This window comes from Erpetoichthys calabaricus, chromosome 12 (genome assembly GCF_900747795.2).
Source record: "Erpetoichthys calabaricus chromosome 12, fErpCal1.3, whole genome shotgun sequence".
NCBI classification, from domain to species: Eukaryota; Metazoa; Chordata; class Cladistia; order Polypteriformes; family Polypteridae; genus Erpetoichthys; species Erpetoichthys calabaricus.
Window position 1 is genome coordinate 139,253,379 of NC_041405.2, and position 23,957 is coordinate 139,277,335.

Consider the following 23,957-nt stretch of genomic DNA (forward strand, 5'->3'; position numbering starts at 1 on the left):
AGGGAGTCGGTGGTATTTAGTCATAATGAAGATAAGGTTACATTAGACTCTTTGCTTCTGAAACAGTCCCAGTGGCAATTCAGTGATCAGGTGGCTGCCTAACTAGAGTGGACTTTTGGACAGCATACATCACTGGAGCAGAAAAAAAGGACTTAAAGTCAGGCTCCTCCCTGGGATACTGCTGGACAAAATCAAATCAAAAATTCACAATTAAGAAACAAGCTGATCAAAGAGATGCAGCAGCTGCTGAAGCCATCAGGAGTCCCAACTAGCGGAGGACACACACAAGTTTGATGATCTTTGGTTTGTGTAGAAGACCGAATACTAAGAAGTCCCAGACGTGAAGCATTGCTGCTGCCACACATACATTTTATTCAGCCCTGAAGCTGCCACTGCCCACTGAAGTACTTAAATAACTTTTCCATAAAATCTTTGCTGGGGAGCTGGAGTGGATATTTAGTGCATTTGTACCTACAATTCTCTTGGTTTCCATTATCTGGACTGATCATTCCTGAAGCCTTTCAAGCACTCCTGAAGTTGAATCACATCATTTGGCAGGAGAAAGCTTCGTTCGTGACAAGGATAGCAAACAAGATGACAGATGCACAAAGAAAATACCCAGTAATTGCTGCCCGAGAAAGAGGTAAGGCTACTATACCAAAATGTTAACTTTTGTTTCATTTCTATATTTTATGTTTACATTTATACATTTGCAGCAGTCACAAATGCACTGTGATCTTACATCTCCAAAGACATGGGTTTAAATCCCTGCATAAACATATTAAGTCTGCACATTTTTTATGAGGTTTTCTTGTGTACCCAGTTTTCCTTCCATTTCGCAAAGGCATGCGATCTGGAATGACTAGTAATTTTCACACCGATCCTGTATGAGTGAGTCTGGTTCTGTTAGTGAACATGGTCTGCAAAGGACTGCCATATACTCAGTGCTAATGGGAATGGTTTTGGCCCCCTAAAACACTTTCAAGAATAAATAAATGAATGACTTTATATGCCTTTATTTAGCTCATAGTTATCTAAATGAAAGCTAAAGTCAGTATCCTATCATCTTAAGATATGAGCACATTTAATGCAAGTGAATCAATCATAAATTATTCAAGTGATCACATACAGCAGTGGTCCCCAACCTTTTTGACAGCAAGGACCACTTTATTAGATGCAAATTTTTCCACGGACCGGTCGGGGGGGGCGGAGTGGGGGGGGCAGTTTTATACACAATTTACATAACATTTCTATTATTATTAAGTTACTAAGCAGTTCGCATACGTTTGCAACCTGAGATTTTTCTTCTTTTTTTGCATATAACAAAGACATATGCTTTGCATTTGCCATTCCAACAGATTGCACATCACAAACATTAACACTGCTATCGTTTTTTTCATGTCTGCCGTTTCTATAGGAGGGTGACAATGAGTTAAATTCCAATGGATGTTTTTCAAATGTTGACAAGCAATAAGCAAAAGGTATCACTGAAAACCACAGAAAACAAAAACAGCAAAAAAAAAAAAACAGTACGAGGAAAGTTCGAAGAAAGAATTTTTTTTACAATGTTTCTGTTTGGGGATCATTGTGCAAACGTGCACATCTGAGCTGCGACCACAGATCTAACTGCTCTGTGGATGATTCATTCAGGCATTTCAAGGTCACTTCGTTGTAATGAAAGCATCTGCTGAATGTACTTCGTAGTAACGCGATTTCTATAGACTCGTGTCATATGGGGAAACTGTCGGGACCGTAACAATACTTTGTTGTAATACTCTCTCACCTCGGTTTCTCTCCTCTCTCTGTGCCGCTGCAAAGCCCTGCCCGCCAAGCGTTCTGAAAAGTCTGACTGAGTCTCCGTTGCCGGCAGTTCTCTCGCAGCCCGGCTGTCAGACGGCTGCGGCCCGGTAGTGGGTCGCGGACCGGTGGTTGGGGAGTATACAGTATATAAAAAGAACAGAACTTAAACCTGTTTATTTTTGGAAGGTTAGCCATTCACAAAAATTAGACAAACTTTGAAATAAGATAGCTGCTCTTCATATTCTATACACAAACTTAAAACTCTGGATGCTGGAGGTCACAGATGTTATATACAAATTCCATAATCCCTTTCTTTTGATTAGCCTGAAACATTAATGTGTTAAAGTTCTCAATCCTGGAAATAGGCACTTTGCCCTCATCAGTTTGAAACTGGCTAGTGAGACTGTAGTGGAGACTAAACCAGCAACCTTTTAGCTTACAAACCAAAACCTTAGACATGAGGGGACTGAACTTTTTTCCAAGGTACTGTATTATTAGTACTATTATTCTTAACTGGGCACAGTCTGTTATATTCTTCCTTTGAGCTACTTGAGAATCAAAGCACTACAATATTCCTAAGAGAAAACATATTTCTTTAAAACACCTCCATAACAGATTATAGTACTTGAAGACTCAAATTACAAATACAATACACTGCATCATAATACAGTATAAGGATCTAAAGTTGCTTCCTTTTAAAATAAATCAAAAAGAGGTATATGACAAATGATATCAAAAGGTTCTGTACTTTTTAGTGATTAAGCAGAAAATATTTGAATATTGCCCTTCTTTTGTCACTAGGGCCTGGACCAGGTAGATACAGCTTACCCCCTACAATGGGAATTGTGGGTCATGACCTCACCAAGATTGCTGGACCAGCTTACACCTTTCATGGGCACGCAAGCAATTCAAGTAAGTCTCCACGTACTGGGGAGAAGATAATTTTCATGTCAAAATCTATTTTTACTGTGGACATGTTTTTCTCTTTCTTATGGAGCTTTATTGAACCACTTTAAACCAAATACACAGCACATCATTGCATGTTTACAGTAGACAAATTCAAATGAATGTAGGACATCTTCATGTCTAGACAATTCTGCCTGACTGTACAGAAATCCAAAAATTATGTATTGCCTATTTCCACTTTCAATTGGGATAAAAATGACCATTGGCAGGAGCTACCTGCCAAAGATGTCAATGTCAACTTATTTATAGAGCACATTTAAAACAACATCATTAATGCTACAGACAAACATTAAAAAGTACAATGAACATCCATATTACTAACCGAGAATGGTAAACCGGATGGCATGGACGCAGGTACACGGCGATGGGACCATGAGACGTACTGCGCAGGCGCTTACAGCACGCGTCTCATAAACCGCACGCGAAGTCGTATCCACCGCGCACGAAGGAGTCACGGCCCAAAAACGAAAGAGCTCAACTGACGTGAATGAGAAATGAAGCAACAACGCGCCCATGGCTAACGACTACCAACACAGCCACACAAAAAAGAAGACTCTGCGCTGTAGCCCAGATTCAAATGGAAGAGGCTACGGAGGCCCCACGGGTCCATAAAGTACGGAAGGCGCAGGTGTCACCGCCATATTGTGAGTGGCACTACTGCGGAGTGAAGGCACAGGCGTCACCGCCATATTGTGAGTGGCACTACTGCGGAGTGAAGTTAGGAATAATGTGCTGCTTGGGATTGTACAGACCGCTGAACGCTTTACACCAAATTGAAACACAATACAGCTCAACGATACAAACACGAGCCCACCTAGATAACATCAATGAACGCAGGCGCCTACAACGCGCGTCTGAAACTACGGAAGCAAAGCAGGCACGGCTCCAAGACGAACGAGCTCGACTAATGTATTTCAGGATACCCAACGCCGGGGGTAGGCGAGCGAAGCGAGCAGGGGGCGGAGCCCCCCTTGTAAATAAAATAAACAGAAATAAAAGTACAATAAAACAAAATAAAGCCAGCAGTGAGTTAAAAAAAGAAAGAAGATGACTAAAAGTAGGGAAACCATCAGTATTAGTGAATGTCACTGAAAGCTAGAGAAAAGAAATACACCATCAGTTTAGTTTTAAACGGTTCAATTAAAGGTGACTCCTTAATGTAATGAGGTAAAGAATTCCACAGACAAGGTGTAGCAATTGCAAAAGTCCTGGCCCCCCTAGATGTACACTTAATACGGGGACCATAAGAGATAACTGACTGATAGATCGAAGTTCTCTGGATAGCTTTTGTAAAACAATCATTCAGAAAAATAGGCAGGAGCATACCCATGTAATGATTTAAAAACTAACAACAAAATTTTAAAGTCAATTCTGAAACTAACAGGCAGCCAGTGTAAAGAACCTAATATTGGAGAAACAGAATCAAACTTTCTTGGCCCAACCAAAAAACGAGCAACAGCATTCTGACCCAACTGCAACCTGCGGTATCAGGGATTTGTTAATCCCAGAATACAATGAGTTGCAGTTATCAACCCAAGAAAAGATAAAAGCATGAGTTGCTTTCTCAAGATCCCTAGGAGATAATAAAGGTTTGACCTTAGCTAAAAGACGAAGCTAGAAAAGATGCTAGAGATGAAAGATGTAGCAAGGTTCAAATAGCACAAAGCCTCTTAAAAACATATACAAAGTATAAACACTGCAGTACTCATGAAGGTCGAGCAGGGGGCTTTCATTATCTGGTCTTGTAAGAAGATATGACCTAATACATACTTTCCTTCTTAATCATATTCCAAAACTCATAAAAAATGATACAATCCTCTGTTAACATTTTCTTCAGAAATTCGGCTTGCAAATATTCTGATTATATGCAATTTGAACGATTTTTCAAAGTAAAAATGCACAGGTGGCTTATGTTTTCCCCTACTGCAGAAATTCAGTTTTGGTATGAAATTCATCCACCCCGCTAAGTAGTCAGCAGGTTTTCCACAGCATTTTGAGTACAGGTCAGCTTAAGGAAAAACACATTTTCTTAATATTGCATATTAAATAAAGTCTATTGGTAGCCACTGATCATCACTTAGTTTTCTGCTGGATTTTCAATTGTGGCTAGACGTGAGAACTATCTAGGTGCGCAAGACCCCATTACAATACCTACACATCATCAGGCCTAAGTAAAGTAGGCTGAGGTTTAGAGATTCCTGATATATAATCTAAATGGTACAGAGACTGATGTTTTTCCTTTAGCTGATCAATCCATAATATACAAAGGTTTTCCATTTGGTAATTAACTGCATTTGGTGTAGGTCAAGAACATGTGCCTGAATAATGTCTTATGTTAAAATTGTGTTTCCATGTAGACCATGTTCCGTTTAGATTATTAAACTTCATAATCCGATAACCTAATAAGAAAATTGGTACCATATTGGGACCCAAATAAAGGTTTATTACCATAATGGCAGAAGAGCCATATATAAGCCAATAACAATGGCCATATAACAGAAAAGAGTAAACGTTTCCATTCAAGCATTTTTCTCACACAAATATTGCTATAGCAGAAAAGTGGAAAACAAATATATTCATAATAAAACATTAATTAACATTAAAAACGAGGAATGGATTCCTGAAGTATATCATTGCCAGTGTAAATGATTAGTGGGAGATTTAATAAAGCTGTGAGAAAGAAAGAAATTCTTCTTTACTAAAACCTAGCACACTATCTATATTATTTATAGTGTCTTTGTTTTATGGTATACGTGTGTTCACATAAAGACATATGAGTAATATAATTAGGTGTGAGATGTCTTTATGTTAGTATGGGTCTAGGGGTGGGTGTGTTTGCATTGTATGATGTGGGAAGTGTGGTTTTATTAAACTAAAGTGTTTTGCAATGAGGCACCATACTGGAGAGACTTTCCAATTTCATTGTACCTAAATAGAGTGACAATAAAGGCATTCTTATTCTATTATTATTCGTTATTACAGTTGTGGCACGAAGATATGATGATTTTTGAAAGGATAACTTGACTCATGGTGCCAGACAGTAATAAAGTAGTCAAAAAATAATTAAGTACTTCACTTTATTTACATTGTTTTAAATAACATTTGTTTAAGTAAGGTTTTCATTATGAGTAACAATAACAATACATTCTCCTAAATGAGTTTGCAAATTGTTCAGTATATTCTGGTTTGCATTTGACAGTTCACTGCATTGAGTAAAAAAAGTTTAGTCATGTAGTTAAATTACTCCTAAAAAATTTTGCACTGTTTGCATTTTATACAGGTATAGTATAAATTTTGGTTTGGTTTGAAATGTTTAATGCTTCCAACTGACATTGCACTGAATGCTGTAGGCTCCACTCTAAAGCCTGTCTATATGTGGGATAGGATAAATCCTAAATAAGAATTAGCAAACAGTTCTATCTGTAATGTTTAATGCCAGCAATGACTGACATCATGCCAAATGCAGATGGCTCCGCTTTATGGCCTGTCTCATCCTATTTGTTATTTTCTGGTGTTCTCACAGTTGTCACTGGTCCAACAAAAATATCCATCACATTATGACTGGACTGAAATGTATTCAGCATTTCAAACGAACACTAAGATCTTTTATCCTAGTAGTTTTTCAGTGTCATTTCCTCATCTCCCCCAGTTTCTTATATGTGTTTTTGCTTCTCAGTCATCTCAGTCTGATTGTTTTACAGGCTGTGACACATAAAAACAAATGCTCTCTCTCTCTGATGCATCAATGACATTGTTTTTTAGGTTATGTCTCAGATCACATGCTACAGCAATAAAATATTATGCCAAATAGAGGGCAATATATCACTCTCCACTTGGCTAATTTTACTACACAATCATGTGCTATGGAATCCCATCATAACCATGTGTTTAAGAAACACTGATCTACATATTGCAAAACATTTCATAGCTTTTCATCTGGCACTCCCTGCTCTCCCAACCCAAACTGCCAACAGGCAATCTAATGTATGATATTTATTCTGGAACAACTGACAGAAGCCCGTAATTGCACTACCATGATACACTGTTAGCTAGGCTGCAACAATCAGCTGCTGCAATTTCCCTAAACTGGAGTTGGTGATGCAGATCACATGTCAACATCTCTACTGACAGCAGGTCAGTCTGCACCTGTTGTAGAATGAGCAGAAGACTAACAAAGACATTTTGGTGTTATTGATTGGAGTCAGTGCTTTCATCTTAAGGAAACCCCATCTACTATCACTGACCCACTGCTCACAGGCAGCGGAAACCCATTGGGTAAACAATAATGTCAAGCCAAAGCCAAAATCAGTGAACAAGATAAACCCATCAAACCATCATAGAATATTTGATAGATGATCTCTCATAATTGTAAAAAAAAATGAAGAAATAAGAGACTTAATAGTAGATCAAGTACAAAAAACATTGAATTAACAAAATTAATTTGAGGGGACAAGTTGGTTTTAAGAATTTCCAATCTGATGTACAATAAAAAGAGAGAAGAAGCACCAGTTAGTAAACCTGAACCTCCTGAATGAGGCAAAAGTTGACAGTTATAAGCTCCTGGACAACAGCACAGATATCTAACCCTGGATATTATCTTAAAAACCTTATGTAAGGAATGAGAAGGTCCACCTATTCTCTTTAACTTTTGAATTGCTGTCCTTTTATTTATAATTTTCATCAATTAATATGCGTTGCATGCTGATCCCTCTGCTTTACTGCTTTTTCACCTATGACTATGTGGCTAAGTACATCTACAACACTATCCTCAAGTTTTCTGGCAACACCAATGTCATTTGTCTGATCAACAGAGACAATGAGACAATGTAAACAGGAGGTCAAACTCAAAGCTGAATGGTGCCTGGACAATAACCTCGCCATCAGCATTACCAAAACTAAGGTGTTGATCATGGACTTCCACAAGCAGATGAAAAAAACACCCCCATTTATAGAGATGTTGTGCAGTGGTCAATAACTTTAGGTTCCTCTGGGTTTCCCTCACTGATGGTCTTAAATAGCAATGTCACACTGTAGCTATGGTGAAGAAGGTCCACCAATGTCTCTACTTCCTCAATAATCTGTCTGTCACCCACAACCTTGACCAGCTTCTACAGGTGTGCTGTTAAGCCCATCCTTGGTATGGCAGCTGCTCAGCTTAGGACCATAGAGCTCACCAGCATGTAGTGAAAACAGCACAACAGATCAAAGGCACACATCTCCCTGCGATCCAAGACATCTACACCACTTTACATATATATCAACACAATTAGAGATTCCTAACACCACTTCTGAGCATTCATGTTATTGCCACAATTTCCTCAGATGATGTTTCTAGCCAGGGCTTGAATATTGAATCAGTTCAGTTACTAAGTGACTATAGTCTGGATGATTGTAGTTGGTAAGCATTTCAGCAGAGAAAGAATTAAAAAAATAGAAGGTGAGAGCTGAAAGAGAAAAATAGAAAAGAAAAAGAAGAAGAAGTTGACCAACCACTCAATCTAACAGACAGCAGGGTTACAGCTTTGTTTATTGTGCTTATTTTCTGCATCTTGTGTCTTCATTATCCTATATCCTTCTGTTATTACTATTTTGTTAAATGAACCCATTATTGTATACTTTGTTCTCCTTAACATATGAATTTGGGGGTAACCTGAAAAGTGCCCCATAATATTGACAACAATTTGATATATCATCAAATCATTTATAGTGCCTATAAAACGCAATCAACCTCTTAAAATAAGTATGGCTTATTGACACTGATCAACAGAAAAAAGCCTCTTTAATGTCAAAGTGAAAACAAATTTTCTTCAAACTGCTGCAGGGCACGCTGTGTGATGTAGTGGTTAAGGCTTTGCACATTAAAGCCTTAGGTTGTGGGGTCAAATCTTGCTACTGACACTGTGTGACTGTGAGCAGGTCACTTTATCTGTCAGCTCCAACTGGAAAAACAAAAGAAATGTAAACAATTGTATCTCAAATGTTATAAATTGCCTGAGATAAAGGTGACAGCTAAATAAGTAAATGTGATTAACTACAAATATAAAACACACAATATTTACTCACTTAAGTAATCAGTGCCTTTTTATATGACACACCTAAATCGTTATTTGTACTGCAAATTTGTTTTAGAAGTCACATACGGTAATTACTTAAATAGAGATCACCTGTCTGCAGTCAAGGGATTTTACTTTCTTGTAGTATAGATGACCCAATTTCTGAAAGGTCCAACTTGTGGTGTGTCAGTATTGTGATCTAACACGGGGTGGGCAAAGTCGATCCTGGAGGGCTGCAGTAGATGCAGGTTTTTGTTTCAACCCAGTTGCTTAATTAGATAGATAGATAGATAGATAGATAGATAGATAGATAGATAGATAGATAGATAGATAGATAGATAGATAGATAGATAGATAGATAGATAGATAGATAGATAGATAGATAGATAGATAGATAGATAGATAGATAGATATTTATTGTCATTGTCACTTTTTACAAAGGAACAACAAAATTGAAGGTGCAGTCGACTCAGTGTGAGGAATAAGACTTAAAAAGACAAAAAGACAAGAAGAGAGAAAATAACAAACCGAATCGTAATAAAAGTACTTTACAAAATATACAAATTGCACTTGTTGACTTAAGGTATATATTGCACATTGGTAGAATGATATGGAGCAGTTTTATTCTGAGTTCAGAGCCATGATTGCTTTTGGATAAAAGCTGTTTTTAAGGCGGTTTGTCCTGGTTTTCTCTGTATCTCTTGGCCGATGGTAAAAGCTGGAAGAGGCAATGACCGGGATGTGATGAATCCTGTGAAATGTCTATTGCTTTTTTGCGGCATCGGGAGGTGTAGATTTGTTCCAGAGTGGGGAGGGTACAACCAATTGTTCTCTCCGCTGTCCCGACGACCCTGTGGAGCGCTTTCTTTTCTGAGGAAGTGCAGCTGCCGTACCACACACACAGTCCGTACGTGAGCACACTCTCGATGGAACATTGATAAAAATCAAGGAGCAGATTTTTTGGGAGATGGTTCTTTCTGAGAATTCTCAGAAAATACAGTCTCTGCTGCACCTTCTTCAGCAGCTCCTTGGTGTTTGCGCTACAGGTCAGGTCGTCCTCCAGCTCAATACCCAGAAACCTGAACACCGGGACCCTCTCCACACAGGCCCCGCAAATGATGAGTGGCTGGATGTCAGTTTTGTTTTTTCTAAATTCAATAACAAGCTCCTTCGTTTTTTTGGTGTTGAGGAGCAGGTTATTGACTGTGCACCACTCTGACAGCCGCTCCACCTCGTCCCTGTATGCCAGCTCACCCTCCTTGCCCGAGATGAGTCCGACCACCGTCGTGTCATCCGCGAACTTTATAATCTTGTTGCTATGGTGTGGGGACACAGTCATATGTGTAGAGGGTGTAGAGGAGTGGGCTGAGCACACAACCCTGCGGTGTCCCGGTGTTGAGGCCGTGAGCAGTGGATGTGTGGAGACCCAGCCTGACCCTCTGGGAGCGACCAGACTGGAAGTCCAGTATCCAACTGCAGGTGAGTGATGGAAGTCCCAGATCTGCCAGTTTGGACACCAGTCTTTTGTGGGAGGATGGTGTTAAACGCCAAGCTGAAGTCTACAAAGAGCAGTCTGGCGTAACTTCCCTGCTGCTCCAGGTGGGTAAGGGTAGCATGAAGGGCTGTGGCCACAGCATCCTCCGTAGATCTCTTTGCTTTGTAAGCAAATTGAAATGGGTCCAGGTCTGCTGGCAGGCAGGCGATGATATGACTCCGCACCAGTTTCTCAAAGCACTTCATGATGACAGATGTGAGTGCCACTGGGTGGAAATCATTCAGACTGTTCGTGATGGATTTTTTCAGCAGCGGAACAATGATTGAGGACTTGAGGCAGGATGGGACAGTGGCCTGGGACAGGGACTGGTTGAAAATCCTAGTGAAGATTCCGACCAGTTGATCTGCACAGTCTTTTAGCACCCGTCCAGCCACACCGTCGGGTCCTGCAGCCTTCCTCGGGTTCACCTTCCTCATCACCCGCCTCACCTCACACTCTTCCACTGTGAGTATATTGCTGTTGTGAACAGGCTGCTGTGATGGAGCTGCTGTTGGTGTCGCCTCAAAGCGGGCAAAGAAGATGTTCAGCTCCTCTGCCAGAGAAGCGTCTCCCTCAGCGGCCAAGAAGTTGCTGGATTTGTAGCCGGTGATGTGCTGGACACCCTGCCACACCTGCCTGGTGTTGTTGCTCCTCAGATGGTCCTCTATCCTCCTTCTGTATGCTGCCTTAGCTTCTCGGATGCCTCTCTTCAGGTTCGCTCTGGCTACACTGTAAAGAGCCCCATCCCCAGACCTGAAAGCAGACTCTGGACATACCTCGTCATCCACGGCTTCCTGTTAGGATAAATCCTTATGCATCTGTCCCTGGTGACGTTGTCCGTGCAGAACCTGATGTAATCCAGGACTGCTGTAGTGTGGTTCTCCAAGTCTTGGTGATAGAAAACCTCACAATCGATTCTCTGGAAGCAGTCCTGCAACTGTTGGGAGGCCTTCTCAGGCCATATGGTAACAGTCCTGGTCATAGTGGGAGCTTGTTTCCTGAGGGGAGTATATGCAGGGATTAGAAGCAGGGACGTGTGCTAGGGGTTTAGCCCTATAGGCCTGTCTGATGTTTGTGTACAACTTGTCCAGTGTTTTTACTCCCCTGGTTGCACACTTTATGTGTTGATGGAATTTGGGGAGAACTGCTTTCAGATCTGCATGATTGAAGTCCCCAGAAATGATGTGAACAGCCTCAGGATACTTGCTCTGTTTACTGCTGATGGTGTCATGCAAAAGCCCCAGAGCCGAGTTAGCATTAGCATTAGTAAGCACTTATTGCTCAAGTAACACTTCTGCTTCATTTTAATTGTCTCACTCATTAAGATCTGGAACACCTACTGCTTATTTTAGTTTTAAATAGCTGTATTCTCGGTGTAAGTGCCATTTTCCTTGTTCTATAAGATTCATGAATGTTTATTAGATGACAATGCATAAACTATGGAAGGTTACTATAACCCCCGTGAACAGAATCGTTTTGGTATGTTCTTGCCATTTCTAATAGCTTGGAGTAAACACTATTCTACAGTGAGTTAGTGTCAGCCTTGCCTTGTATAAGGTGTAGAGGCATACGGTTTTTAACCGTGATCGCACGTCACCGTGCCTGGGCACTTGCCTATGTGCCAACTGGCTTACGAGCCTTTTGAGTGTGTGAAGCAAACATGCACTTAACAGCACTTAATTTATGTGTTGTGCCGTACGTAAAGCGTACAGAAGAAGAAGCTAAGAACCTTTAAGTAGAGAAAAAGAAATTAACCTTTAAGCAGAGAAAAAGAAACGTGACCGCACGTAACAGTGCTCGATGGCCTACGGGCTCTTTGAATGTGAGAAATAACAAGTAAAGAAAACTTGTTTACTTAAGTACCGCACCATACACCAAGGCGTACAGAAGAAGAAATTAAGAACCTTTAAGTATAGAAATAACTAAAGTCTTTCAAGAAAAGCTAAGTTTAAAGAAGATACATTTTTCCTTTTTTTTTGCCTTTTATTCTACGTGTGTAACTATTTTTTTTCTTTTATTCTTGTGTGGACTATTTGCTTTTACCTTTCACTAAATACCTTTAAAACGAACTCTTGGACTCTGAGAATTCTTTTGACACGCGTCTTACCCGTGCCTGATGACACCTTATATATTTCAGCAGCTACACTAAAAGTTAGAAATGGTAAGAATATACCAATACGATTCTATTTATGGGGGTTATAGGAACCTCCCGTTATTTATACATTGTCATCTAAGAAATATTCATGAATCTTATAGAACAAGGAAAATGGCTCTTACACATCCGGTCCCTAAATTGCATTAATCTGCCTTTTAAAGATGAAACTCTTAAAGTGCCAAACAATCGCTGTGTTGCAAAACGATGTGTTTTTAGACTTAAAAGGAAACTTACAAAGTATCCAACATTCCATGAGGATTACAAAATTTTCATGAAAGACATCTTAGACAAAGAATATGCCATCAAGGTACCCACTGAGCAGTTAACCCTTGAAAAAGAGAATGCCTGAACAGGCACAACACCAGAGGAAGCAGTTAACACTGTGTTAAATAATTTCTATGTTGATGACTGTTATTGTTAGCAATTTGAAAACAATAGTAATTATAAAGTTAACTGGCTCATATTAAAGTAAAGTATAGTAATTGACTCCGCTCCTGCATAGCCAATTAGGGGCCGGAAATGTAAGAGCCAATCTTACGATTTAAGATGTAACAAGATTAAGCTTAGAACTAAATTTTTTCTTGTTACATCTTAAATCGTTACTAGTCACTTATAATTTCTGAACCATTTCAAAGCGGTCAGAAAACTGTATGCTTATCCCATCTCTGAGTAGAAAATGGGTCTTTCAAGTCCTGTTTACTGGGACCTGTTCTAAACACAACAAGAGCTTATTAACTCACAGTTTCTTAGTTATAGTAAGAAGATTCTATATCTTGCTAACTTATAGGGGGAAAAGACTATACCATTGTCTATGACTATAGAAGATATTATATTCTATTCAAATAAAGCAAACATTAATATGAGTTTAACTCAAAACTTTAACTTTCTAAGATTGGCTCTTACACTCGGTTTTTAGTTGCTCCTTATTAGCAATAAGATGCAAATGACAAAAGAAACCAGAAGTTTCCCATTTAGCTTGTTTCCATTTACACCTGAGTGTATTTATCATGCACTAATTGGTTTAACTAAATACTTGGAAGGAAAGTGAAGAGAAAAAAAACTTAAGGACTGAGAATTACTCATCCATTTAAGGCCACACATCATTTAGTTGAAATCCTTAGAAAGGAAAAAAATCCAGGATATGAGAATGACATGACATGGCAGAGTCAAAGCACTAACTAAGCAATTAAATTAAATTATTGGCAATGATCATTTTCTAATTAAGCAACTGGGTTGGAACAAACACCTGTAGCCACTGCGGCTCTCCAGGACTGACTTTGCCTACCCCTGGTCTAACATATACAATGCATACAAAAAGAACATTCTAAGCAACTCTGTGAAAAAGTGATTGAAAAGCACAAATCAGGGGATGAAGACAAAATATTTTAGTCACTGAATTTCCCGTGAAGACCAGTGAAAGAGGCCTCAAACATACCTATGATAACTTTGAAGGAATTATAAGCTATTGTGCAAAAGATTGGAGGGACTGTGCAGATAACAATTGTTGCACAGCTTTATGGGAGAGTGTGCAAAGAGAAAGTCATTGTTAAAAAAATGTATATGACATCTTGGCTAGAATTTGCTACCTGGAGGACTCTGATGTCCTCTGAAAGAAGGTTCTATGGTTGTATGAGACCAAAACTGAGCTTTTTGACCTTCAGACCAAATTACATGTTTGGCATAAGCCAAACACTACATATTATCAAAAAGAAACAATCACCTCCATGAAGCAGCATCATGCTGAATGGGAATGTTGCTCTGCAGGAGGCCCCAGAAGGCTTGTGAGGGTAAAATGAATACAACAAAATAAAGGAAAATCTTGGATGCACTCAGCAAGACACCTGCACCCTGGAAGATTTGTTTTCCATTGTGACAATGACCCCAAGCATTAAGCCTAAGCTACACAGGAATGCCTTCAAAACAACAATGTTAATATTCTGGGGTGGCTGAGTCAGAGTCCAGACCTCACAGCAATTTAGAATTTGTGATTAACTTGAAAAAGGCTGTTCATTCACAATCCCCATGCAGCCAGACTGAGTCTGAGCAGTTTTGCAAAGAAGACGTGGTAAAATGGTGTGCAATGCTGATAATGACCTGTGCACACAGAGTCAAGGCTGTCAAGATGCATGTACTAAATAATGACTTGAAGGGCATAAATGCATATGTGATTGATTAACCATCCATTTTCTAAACCCACTTTATCCTGAGCAGGGTTGTGGGGAAGCTGGAGTCTATCCCAGCAGGCATTAGGTGCAAGGTAAGAACAAATCCTGGACGGGAAGCCAGTCCATCGCAGGGTGAACACACACATACACAATACACACACACACACACATAGCAGAGTCAATTCAAGATCACCAATCCACCTAACTTGCATATCTTTGGACTGTGGGAAGAAACCAGCACACCGGAGCTGACATGGAGAGAACATGCAAACTAACTCCATGCAGGAAGGACATGGGAAAGTGAACCCCAGCCTCCTTGTTGCAAGGCAACAGTGCTGCCACTGCATCACTGTGCCATCCTGTGATCAACTATTTTGTGTTTTATCTTTGTAATTAATTTAGACCACTTTGCTGAGGTCTGTTTTCACTTTGACACTAAATGGTCTTTTCTGCTGATCAGTGTTAAAAAAGCCAAAATACTGTAAATCCACTGTGATTCAGTGTTTTATAATGATAAAATGTAAAAACTTTCAAGGCACATGTAACTATGGTAAGCGTAATAAAGAGTCCATATAAATCAATATATATAAAAGTCAATGTATGTGTGTATGTATGTTCCAGCATCATGATTTCCATGAAACTTGGTACACATGTTTCTCATTGATCGACTAAAAATACTGTAGGGTGAAATCAACCCTACCCCCCCTTTTCTGGGTAGGGTGTGGGGGGGGGGGGGGTGATCTTGCAGTCTTGTATGCATATTATCATCCAGTTGATACTCAGCATGACCGCCAGAGGGCGAACTGGAGGTGACTGCCAGCATTCCTTATGTTCGAGCTCCACTGCGCCCCTGTTGCTTTTGAAATTAAATACAGTTGGCAGGTTCTGAGCATCAACTGGATGATAACATACATACAAGACAAGCACATTAGTGAGTCTTCATTGTTTGTTATTTTTATTTTTAAAGTTGTGGGTTTTTCTATTTATATTCTTCTCAAACAATTAAAAAAAAAAAACACTTTATTTTTCTGCCGGGCATCGCTGGGTACTTCAGCTAGTCTTCTATAAATCCACCATTTAAAGCATCCTGACTGGAAGTATTATTGTCTGGTTCAGGAAGAGCACACAGCAGGACCACAGTGTTCTGCAGAGAGTTGTGCAGTCAGCTGAATGTTTCACAGGGTGGGCACACTCAAACGTCCACAACATCTACAACAAGCGCTGTCGTACCAGAGCAAAGATTATCTGTGACACCAGCCATCCCAACAACAGCCTCCTTTCTGGTAAATGCTACTGTTGCCTAAAGTCCAGTCCAGAGAGACCTTTTTTTTTTTTTAATTCAGTCCTTCCGCACCTCCTGAATAAGTCGTGTATAGATTACATGGTGCCCTATTGTTAATAACTTAAATTACTTGATGTAAAAAGGTTAAGTTTACGTTGTTATTATTTATCACATATTTATTATTCTATTAAAGATTTTTGATATTTATAAAGTCATGTTTTATTTTTCCTTTTATATTTTTCTTAAAGGCATAGTCATTGGAATTGAACAACTAAGCATTTCGCTACATATTGTGCTGCATGTATAATTAGTATGTCACTCATTTTCTAAACCACTTTGTCCAAAACAGGGTTGTGGAGGGTGCTGCAGCCTATCCCAGCTACCACAGGGAGCAAGACAAGAACAAACCCTGGACAGGATGCCACTCCATAGTAGGGAGTATACACACACACACACACACACACACACACACACACTGGGGCCAATTTAGTATTGCCAATCTACCTAACTTGGATGTCTTTGCACTGTGGAAGGAAACCAGCACCCCGGAGCTGACATGGAGAGAACATGCAAACTCCATGCAGGAAGGACTTGGGAAAGAACCCCAGCCTTCTTGTTGCAGTGCAACAGCGCTGCCACCCTGTGATCAACTATTTTGTGTTTTATATTTGTAATTAATTTAGACCACTTCGCTAAGGTCTGTTTTCACTCTGACACTAAAGGGTCTTTTCTGCTGATCGGTTTTAAAAAAGCCAGATTAAATCCATTGTGATTCAGTGTTGTATAATAATAAAATGTAAAAACTAACAAGGCACCTGTAACTATGGTAAGCGTAATAAATAGTCCATAAAAATCTTCTATAAATCCACCATTTAAAGCATCCTGACTGGAAGTATTACTGTCTGGTTCAGGAAGAGCACACAGCAGAACCGCAGTGTTCTGCAGAGAGTTGTGCAGACAGCTGAATGTTTCACAGGGTGGACACACTCAATAATCCAGCACATCTACAACAAGTGCTGTCGTACCAGAACAAAGATTATCTGTGACACCAGCCATCCCAACAATAGCCTCCTTACTGGTAAATGCTACTGTTGCCTAAAGTCCAGTCCAAAGAGACCTTTTTTTTTTTTTTTTTTAAATATAGTCCATCTGCACCTTGAAAAGGAGTGTCTAGAAATACATGATGCCCGATTGTTAATAACTTAAATGACTTGATGTAAAAAGGTTTAGTTTATGTTGCTATTATTTATCACATATTTATTATTCTATTAAAGATTTTTGATATTTATAAAGTCATGTTTTATTATTCGTTTTATATTTTTCTTAAAGGCATAGTTTTTGGACTTGAACAGCTAAACATTTTGCTACATATCGTGCTGTATGTATAATTTGCATGTCACATCATTTTCCAAAAACAGGGTCGTGGAGGGTGCTGGAGCCTATCCCAGCTACCATAGGGAGCAAGGCAAGAACAAACCCTGGACAGGATGCCAGTCCATTGCAGGGAGTACACACACACACACACACACACACACACACACACAGGGCCAATTTAGTATTGGCAGTCTACCTAACTTGCATGTCTTTGGACTGTGGTAGGAAACCCCAGCAGACACAGGGAGAACATGCAGACCCTGCTCTCCATACTGCGAGGCAGCAGCTGTACTACTGCGCCACCATGCCGCCGACATAATTTAATAAAATCCAATTAAATTTTATATATCAAAAATGGTAAACTTCAATCGTTAATATAAAGATTAATGTTAGGCTTTAAAAACACAAAGAAAAAGTTATCTCCAATGTTTGTAACATGACCCGGATGGAAGTCCTGAGGCAGGTGCTCAATAGTTTAAAAAAGGCTAATTTTATAGCGCATGTCCTTAACTCAATTACCTTTTTAAGCCACTGTTCAAACTGACAATTGGAGATGTAACAATGCACCAAATGGGATGCAAATACTAACAGATATAATTTTTCACATTTTGTTTGCATATTGAGAGGTTTTTTTTTTGAGTTTAGAGGAAAAAAATATCACTTTGGTCAAAATAAGAGATATGCGTGAGTGAACACTATACACTAACTAAGAGCAGCAAAAGAAGATTCATGAATACTCACTCTTCGGATACAACAAACAAGCTCGAAGAAGATGTGGCGACACCCTTCGCCTCAGACTCCCGTCTTCTAGTCTGCACTGCACAGCTCCATCTTGGGGGCGGAGAAAACTTTCGCGCGCGCCTCTCCCGCAGACCTTCCCGCCTTCCCTTACGCCTGGATGCTGACCGTTTTCCCGCTCGTTTCGATCGGTGTAGACAAGCTCCCGGCTTTTACATAAGGTCAGATACTTTTAAACTCTTGCTGCGAATTTTAGGGTTGGAAGGGGGATAAGAGGCTTAGTCTGGTAAGGATTTTTCAAAAACGAAAATGCTTATTTAGCAGCAAGTAACGAGAAATGATGTTTAACGTGAACTCGGTTGTAATGTAACGCCCGTTATTCTTGTTGACAGACACACACACCTGCTTGAATAGTAGGAATGGGCGATACCATAATTTTTAAAACTGATTGTGATACAAGTGCTTTATGCATCGTAATTTCCGATCTTTCTTGTTCTTGCCTCCCAACTTCAGACCCATCTTTCAAAAACATAACCTTTTTGAACAATTTCAATCTGTGTTTCGTCCTAAATACAGCACAGAAAGTGTCCTGGTCAGAATCACAAATGATCTTCTCTGGGCAGCTGACATGGAACTTATCAATTATTATCAATTCTTGTACTTCTTGACCTCAGCTCCGCATATGACACCATATCTCATCAGATACTTTCGAAATGACTAGCTAGTTTTGGAATCTGTGGCTTTGTCCTCCAGTGGTTTTCTTCCTACCTCACTGATAGGAGGTAATTTGTTCAAGTAAAGGGCTTTAAATCTGAGAATGCAGTCATTACTCAAGGCGTTCCACAGGGTTCTGTTTTGGGGCTGCTTCTTTTTCACTTTTTATATCTTCCCAATAGGTAATATCTTTCGGCACCATGGTATTAAATTTTATTGTTGCGTTGATGACACACAGCTATATCTATCCACTAAATCCACTTCTGTTTTCCCTCCAGATACTCTAATGGCATGTCTCCAAGACATAAAGTCATGGATGACTCACAATTTTCTCCAATTAAACAGCAATAAAACTGATGTGCTCCTCATTGGTTCTAAATCCACACTTGCTAAGGTTAACCATTCTTCCATTTTAATTAACAATATTAACACAAACACCTCTTCCCAGGTTAAGAGACTGGGCGTCATTCTTGACAGTACCCTCTCTTTTTCTTCCCATATAAGTAATGTTTCTCAGACTGCCTTCTTCCATCTCCGAAACATTTCTAGACTTCGTCCTGTTCTTACACGACACTTTACTGAAGTATTGGTTAATGCCCTAGTCACCTCACATATAGATTACAATATTGTAATGCTACTCTATCTGGCATCCCACAAAAACGTATCCATCGCTTGCAACTTATTTAAAATTCTGCTGCTAGGATAATAACCTGCTGTTTTATATCCACTGAACATATTACACCTATTCACTCTCAACTTCACTGGCTCCCTGTTAACTACCGAATACAATACAAATACTGCACTCAACATTTAAAGCTCGCTCCTCACTACCTCACAGATCTCCTACAGACTTACACTCCCTCTCACTTCCTCAGATCCTTATCCTCAGCTTTACTTTCTGTACCACGCATCATACTCTATTCTATGGGAGATAGAGCATCTCTCATAGTGCTCCTCAACTCTGGAATTCTCTTCTCTCTCATATCCGTCAACTCGACTCAATAACACATTTTAAAACTACCCTCAAAACGTATCTTTTCAAACTGGCATACCAACTATGAATTTAACACCGTTACTGCCTGTTATCTTTGTATGTTTGCTACTACCTCTGTACCTTATTGATTTTTAATTTATCATTCTCTTTGTTTTTATTTTATTAATGTTGTTTAATTTCATTGTATGGTGACCTTGAGTGTTAAGAAAGGCACCTATTAAATAAAATATTATTATTATTATTATTATTATTCCTCTTCATCCTTTCCCACTTCTGTGTGGGGTCGAAGTGCTTGATCAGCCTTCCCCATACAACTCAGTCCTGCACCTCCTCCCCAGTTTATCCGCTTTTCTCAATAGCTCTCCATGCCTGCTAACTTCTATGAATCTTGATCATCATTAAACCACAGATATTCTGTCTTCTTCCTATTTATCTTCAGTCTTCTGTCTTACAAAGCCGTTCTCCATTCTTCCAACTTCTTTCCACTTACTCTTTTCTGGTGCTACACAACAAAATATCACCAGCAAAAAGCATGCTCCTGGGGATTGGTCCTTCATCCCATTATTGAACACCTCAATAACCAGATAAGATTACTGGTGCCAACCTACTCTAATGGGTATCTTGACTGTTATTGTACCTGAGAGCCAGTTCCAGGACTTGTGCTGCCCTAGGAGAAGATGTAAATGGTATCCCACCACCCCATTTGCTTTGAGAGGAATCATCACTGCCAAACCTGTACATTCAGACCTGGAGACAGGACTGGGAACAGTGAAACAGTTAAAAATCATAGTTATAGTATAGCAATGTCTGTTGACAAGGCTGTCTCATAAAAATACACCATTTCAGAAAATAAGTAGAAATTGTGCTGTATTAGTAGTCTTTATTTATTGCTTTTAATGTTTCTCTAAAGAAAACTCAGGAAGAAATACTTTAATTATTCATAATACTACAATTTATTTTCTACAGTAATCAATCTAAACCACCAGCTAAACATGTGCCTTTTGATGATGGGTATATTCTACATATAATATTAGAAATAAATATATATATAGATTTATTTAACTGAGACATTGTCATAATATATACATGTGGACAACCCACAATCATCCGTACTGGCCTTTTCTTTTTAAAAATTGCACACAGAGAGTTGATACTACTGAATAAGAGAGGCCTAACATGGTTTTGTGTTTAGTGTTGGTATCTGTGGTGGAATGCCTGGGAGTACAAAAATACAAAAACAAATAAATGTGTTATGAAATTTGACAATAAATATATAAAAGCAAAATGACAAGTGAGTATATATGATTAAATGTGTTTATGTTGCTTATTTCTTTATGTATTTATATAACTATTTAAGTTGTTTCAGTAAACACTGCATATAACACAAAATATGCTATGAAATGAAAACTGTCATTTTCATCCATTAAAGTTAAGAGGGTGGGCTGTGTTTTAATCACGGTGAATTGTTGATAGTGTGGAAGTTAATGTTTAGTTATCATAGGCTAAATTTGAAGCAGACACTTCAGATGTAGACTCCTGATAATACAATACAATACAATACAGTTTATTTTTGTATAGCCCAAAATCACACAGGAAGTGCCGCAATGGGCTTTAACAGGCCCTGCCTCTTGACAGCCCCCCTGCCTTGACTCTCTAAGAAGACAAGGAAAAACTCCCAAAAAAAAACCTTGTGGGGAAAAATGGAAGAAACCTTGGGAAAGGCAGTTCAAAGAGAGACCCCTTTCCAGGTAGGCTGGGCGTGCAGTGGGTGTCAAAAGAAGGGGGTCAATTCAATACAATACACAGAACAGAACAAATCCTCAATACAGTATAAAATAAAAACATTTTTAGAAGTAAAAAAAAATAAAAATTTTAGAAGTACGGAGCAGAATGTAACAGTAGATGATATCACATAATAAGATTTGGATACTTTTAGAGTCCTGGAGACCTCATCCATCATGCTTCCTCCCCCATCTGGCCATTCCATGGCTGAAACAGTGTTGGGTCAACCAATCCGATGAAAGGACCCCTCTTTCCCACAATTCCTGCGATCCTCCATCAGGGATGACTTTACCTTCAGGGAAGACAAAATGAGAAAAGGAGAGAGTAGGTGGAAAACAGATGCCATTTGAGAAGATGAAGGGAGAGATTAAAAAGGTAGTCAGTCATTAAGACCTGAAGAAATATGTGATCCCATATGTTAAGCTCGTTCTCAGCCTGAGGTGATATATTTCCATCATGCAAATGAGCTGCTTCACAGCCAGATGCAGGAGACTCTATAGAAACAGCAAGCTTGACAAAGTCACATGTTTGATTTTGAAAGTAGTATTCAACAGTGAGTGCTTATTATAAGGGCAATAAGCTACCTAAAAGAGTAATGTAAAAGCGCAAGACTCCACTGGTAGTCTGTGTCTGCAGTACATTGGTGTCAGGAGAGGGACAAATAGAAGACCAACAATCCAACTTTTCAAAGTGCCAAGTCCTGCTGAGACCCAAATTCAACTTGGCAGGTGGGCCGTGGCACCAAGTGCCACATTTGAGTACCGAGAAGAGAAACAGAATAGGTGAGGGTTAGTATCCAATTATAACTATCATGTTACTTATGTTTTAGTGCTAATGACTAGCAACAGAGATGCAGTATTTACAGTTAATCAGCAGCTCTAGTCAGGGTGTGCTAAACTGAAGTAGTGAGTCTTCAGCCGGGATTTAAAAGCTGAGACCGAAGGGGCATCCCTTATAGTAGCAGGCAGACCTTTCCACAGTTTAGGAGCCCTGTAACTAATAATGAATTCAGACCCTCTTGAATTAAAATAGTAATTCTGGGCAACGTTTTTTTTTCACTCGTCTGCCTCACATACGCACAGTCACAGCTTTGAGTATGTGCTTCACTGACGATTCACCAATCAAAACACAGTACTCACTAAAGCCTGCCCCCTTAACTTTTACAGGTGAAAATTGCAATTTTCATTTCATGTTGTGCTCCGTGCAAATGAAATAAAAAAATTAAGAAATAATCAACTTTGTAAAGGAATAGCCAATAAAAAATTTTCAAAAAACTTTTTTTATGCCTACATATCATTTTATTTTTTTTAATTATTGTCACATTTCAAAATACATTTGTTTATTTGCATGTTTATGGACTTATTTAAATTTGTTCAAAATATTCCTCCATAGGTGGTACTTGGTTAAAGATTTTGTCTCACAGCTTCAGAAATTACAGCGCTTTAGCTTCATTATCTATTTTAAAATGCTCACTATGTGTGCGTGGGTTTTCCCCAGGCATTCCATTTTCCTCCTACATCCCACCGTTCCGGTTATTTTACATAATATCTGCATCCAATATCTATCATAAGCCTACATCTGGGTGCTATTTCTAGATGTTTCTTCAACATATAATACAAGACAGCCTCATATATTGATTGATAAAATGAATGATATGATCCATCCATTTTATAACCAGATTATCTAGTTCAGGGCTGTAGACAGCTTGTATCAATCCTGACAGAAAAGTAGGCATCAACTCTAAACAGGACAATAACCTACAATGCCAGTCTATCACAGGGATTGATAAGGGGCTAGTGGTTAAAGTCACTAATGACATTGTGTATTAACAAATTAATACAGATCAGCTTTGTTAATACCTTTGTTGTTTGCTGATGACATTGTGATCTGTAGCGATAGTTGGGAGCAGGTTGAGGAGACCCTGGAGAGGTGGAGATATGCTCTAGAGAGGAGAGGAATGAAGGTCAGTAGGAACAAGCCAGAATACAAGTGTGTAAATGAGAGGGAGGTCAGTGGAATGGTGAGGATGCAGGGAGTAGAGTTGGCGAAGGTGGATGAGTTTAAATACTTGGGATCAACAGTACAGAGTAACAGGGATTGTGGAAGAGAGGTGAAGAAGAGAGTGCAGGCAGGGTGGAATGGGTGGAGAAGAGTGTCAGGGGTAATTTGTGACACACGGGTATCAGCAAGAGTGAAGGGAAGGTCTACAGGAAGGTAGTGAGACCAGCTATGTTATATGAGTTGGAGACGGTGGCACTGACCAGAAAGCAGGAAACAGAGCTGGAGGTGGCAGAGTTAAAGATGCTAAGATTTGCACTGGGTGTGACGAGGATGGACAGGATTAGAAATGAGGACATTAGAGGGTCAGCTCAAGTTGGATGGTTGGGTTACAAAGTCAGA

The 23,957-nt window shown here is 39.4% G+C and overlaps 1 protein-coding gene across 1 annotated transcript in view; it reads left to right on the plus strand.

The window, feature by feature from the left end:
• Positions 1 to 594: 594 nt before the first annotated feature.
• Positions 595 to 23,957, plus strand: part of odf3l2b (outer dense fiber of sperm tails 3-like 2b) — a 31,359-nt gene continuing 7,996 nt past the window's right edge. Inside the window, exons 1-2 of the mRNA XM_028816392.2 lie at positions 595 to 643; positions 2,602 to 2,712. Of these exons, the coding sequence (XP_028672225.2) occupies positions 595 to 643; positions 2,602 to 2,712 (160 nt within the window). The remainder of the gene's footprint in view (positions 644 to 2,601; positions 2,713 to 23,957) is intronic.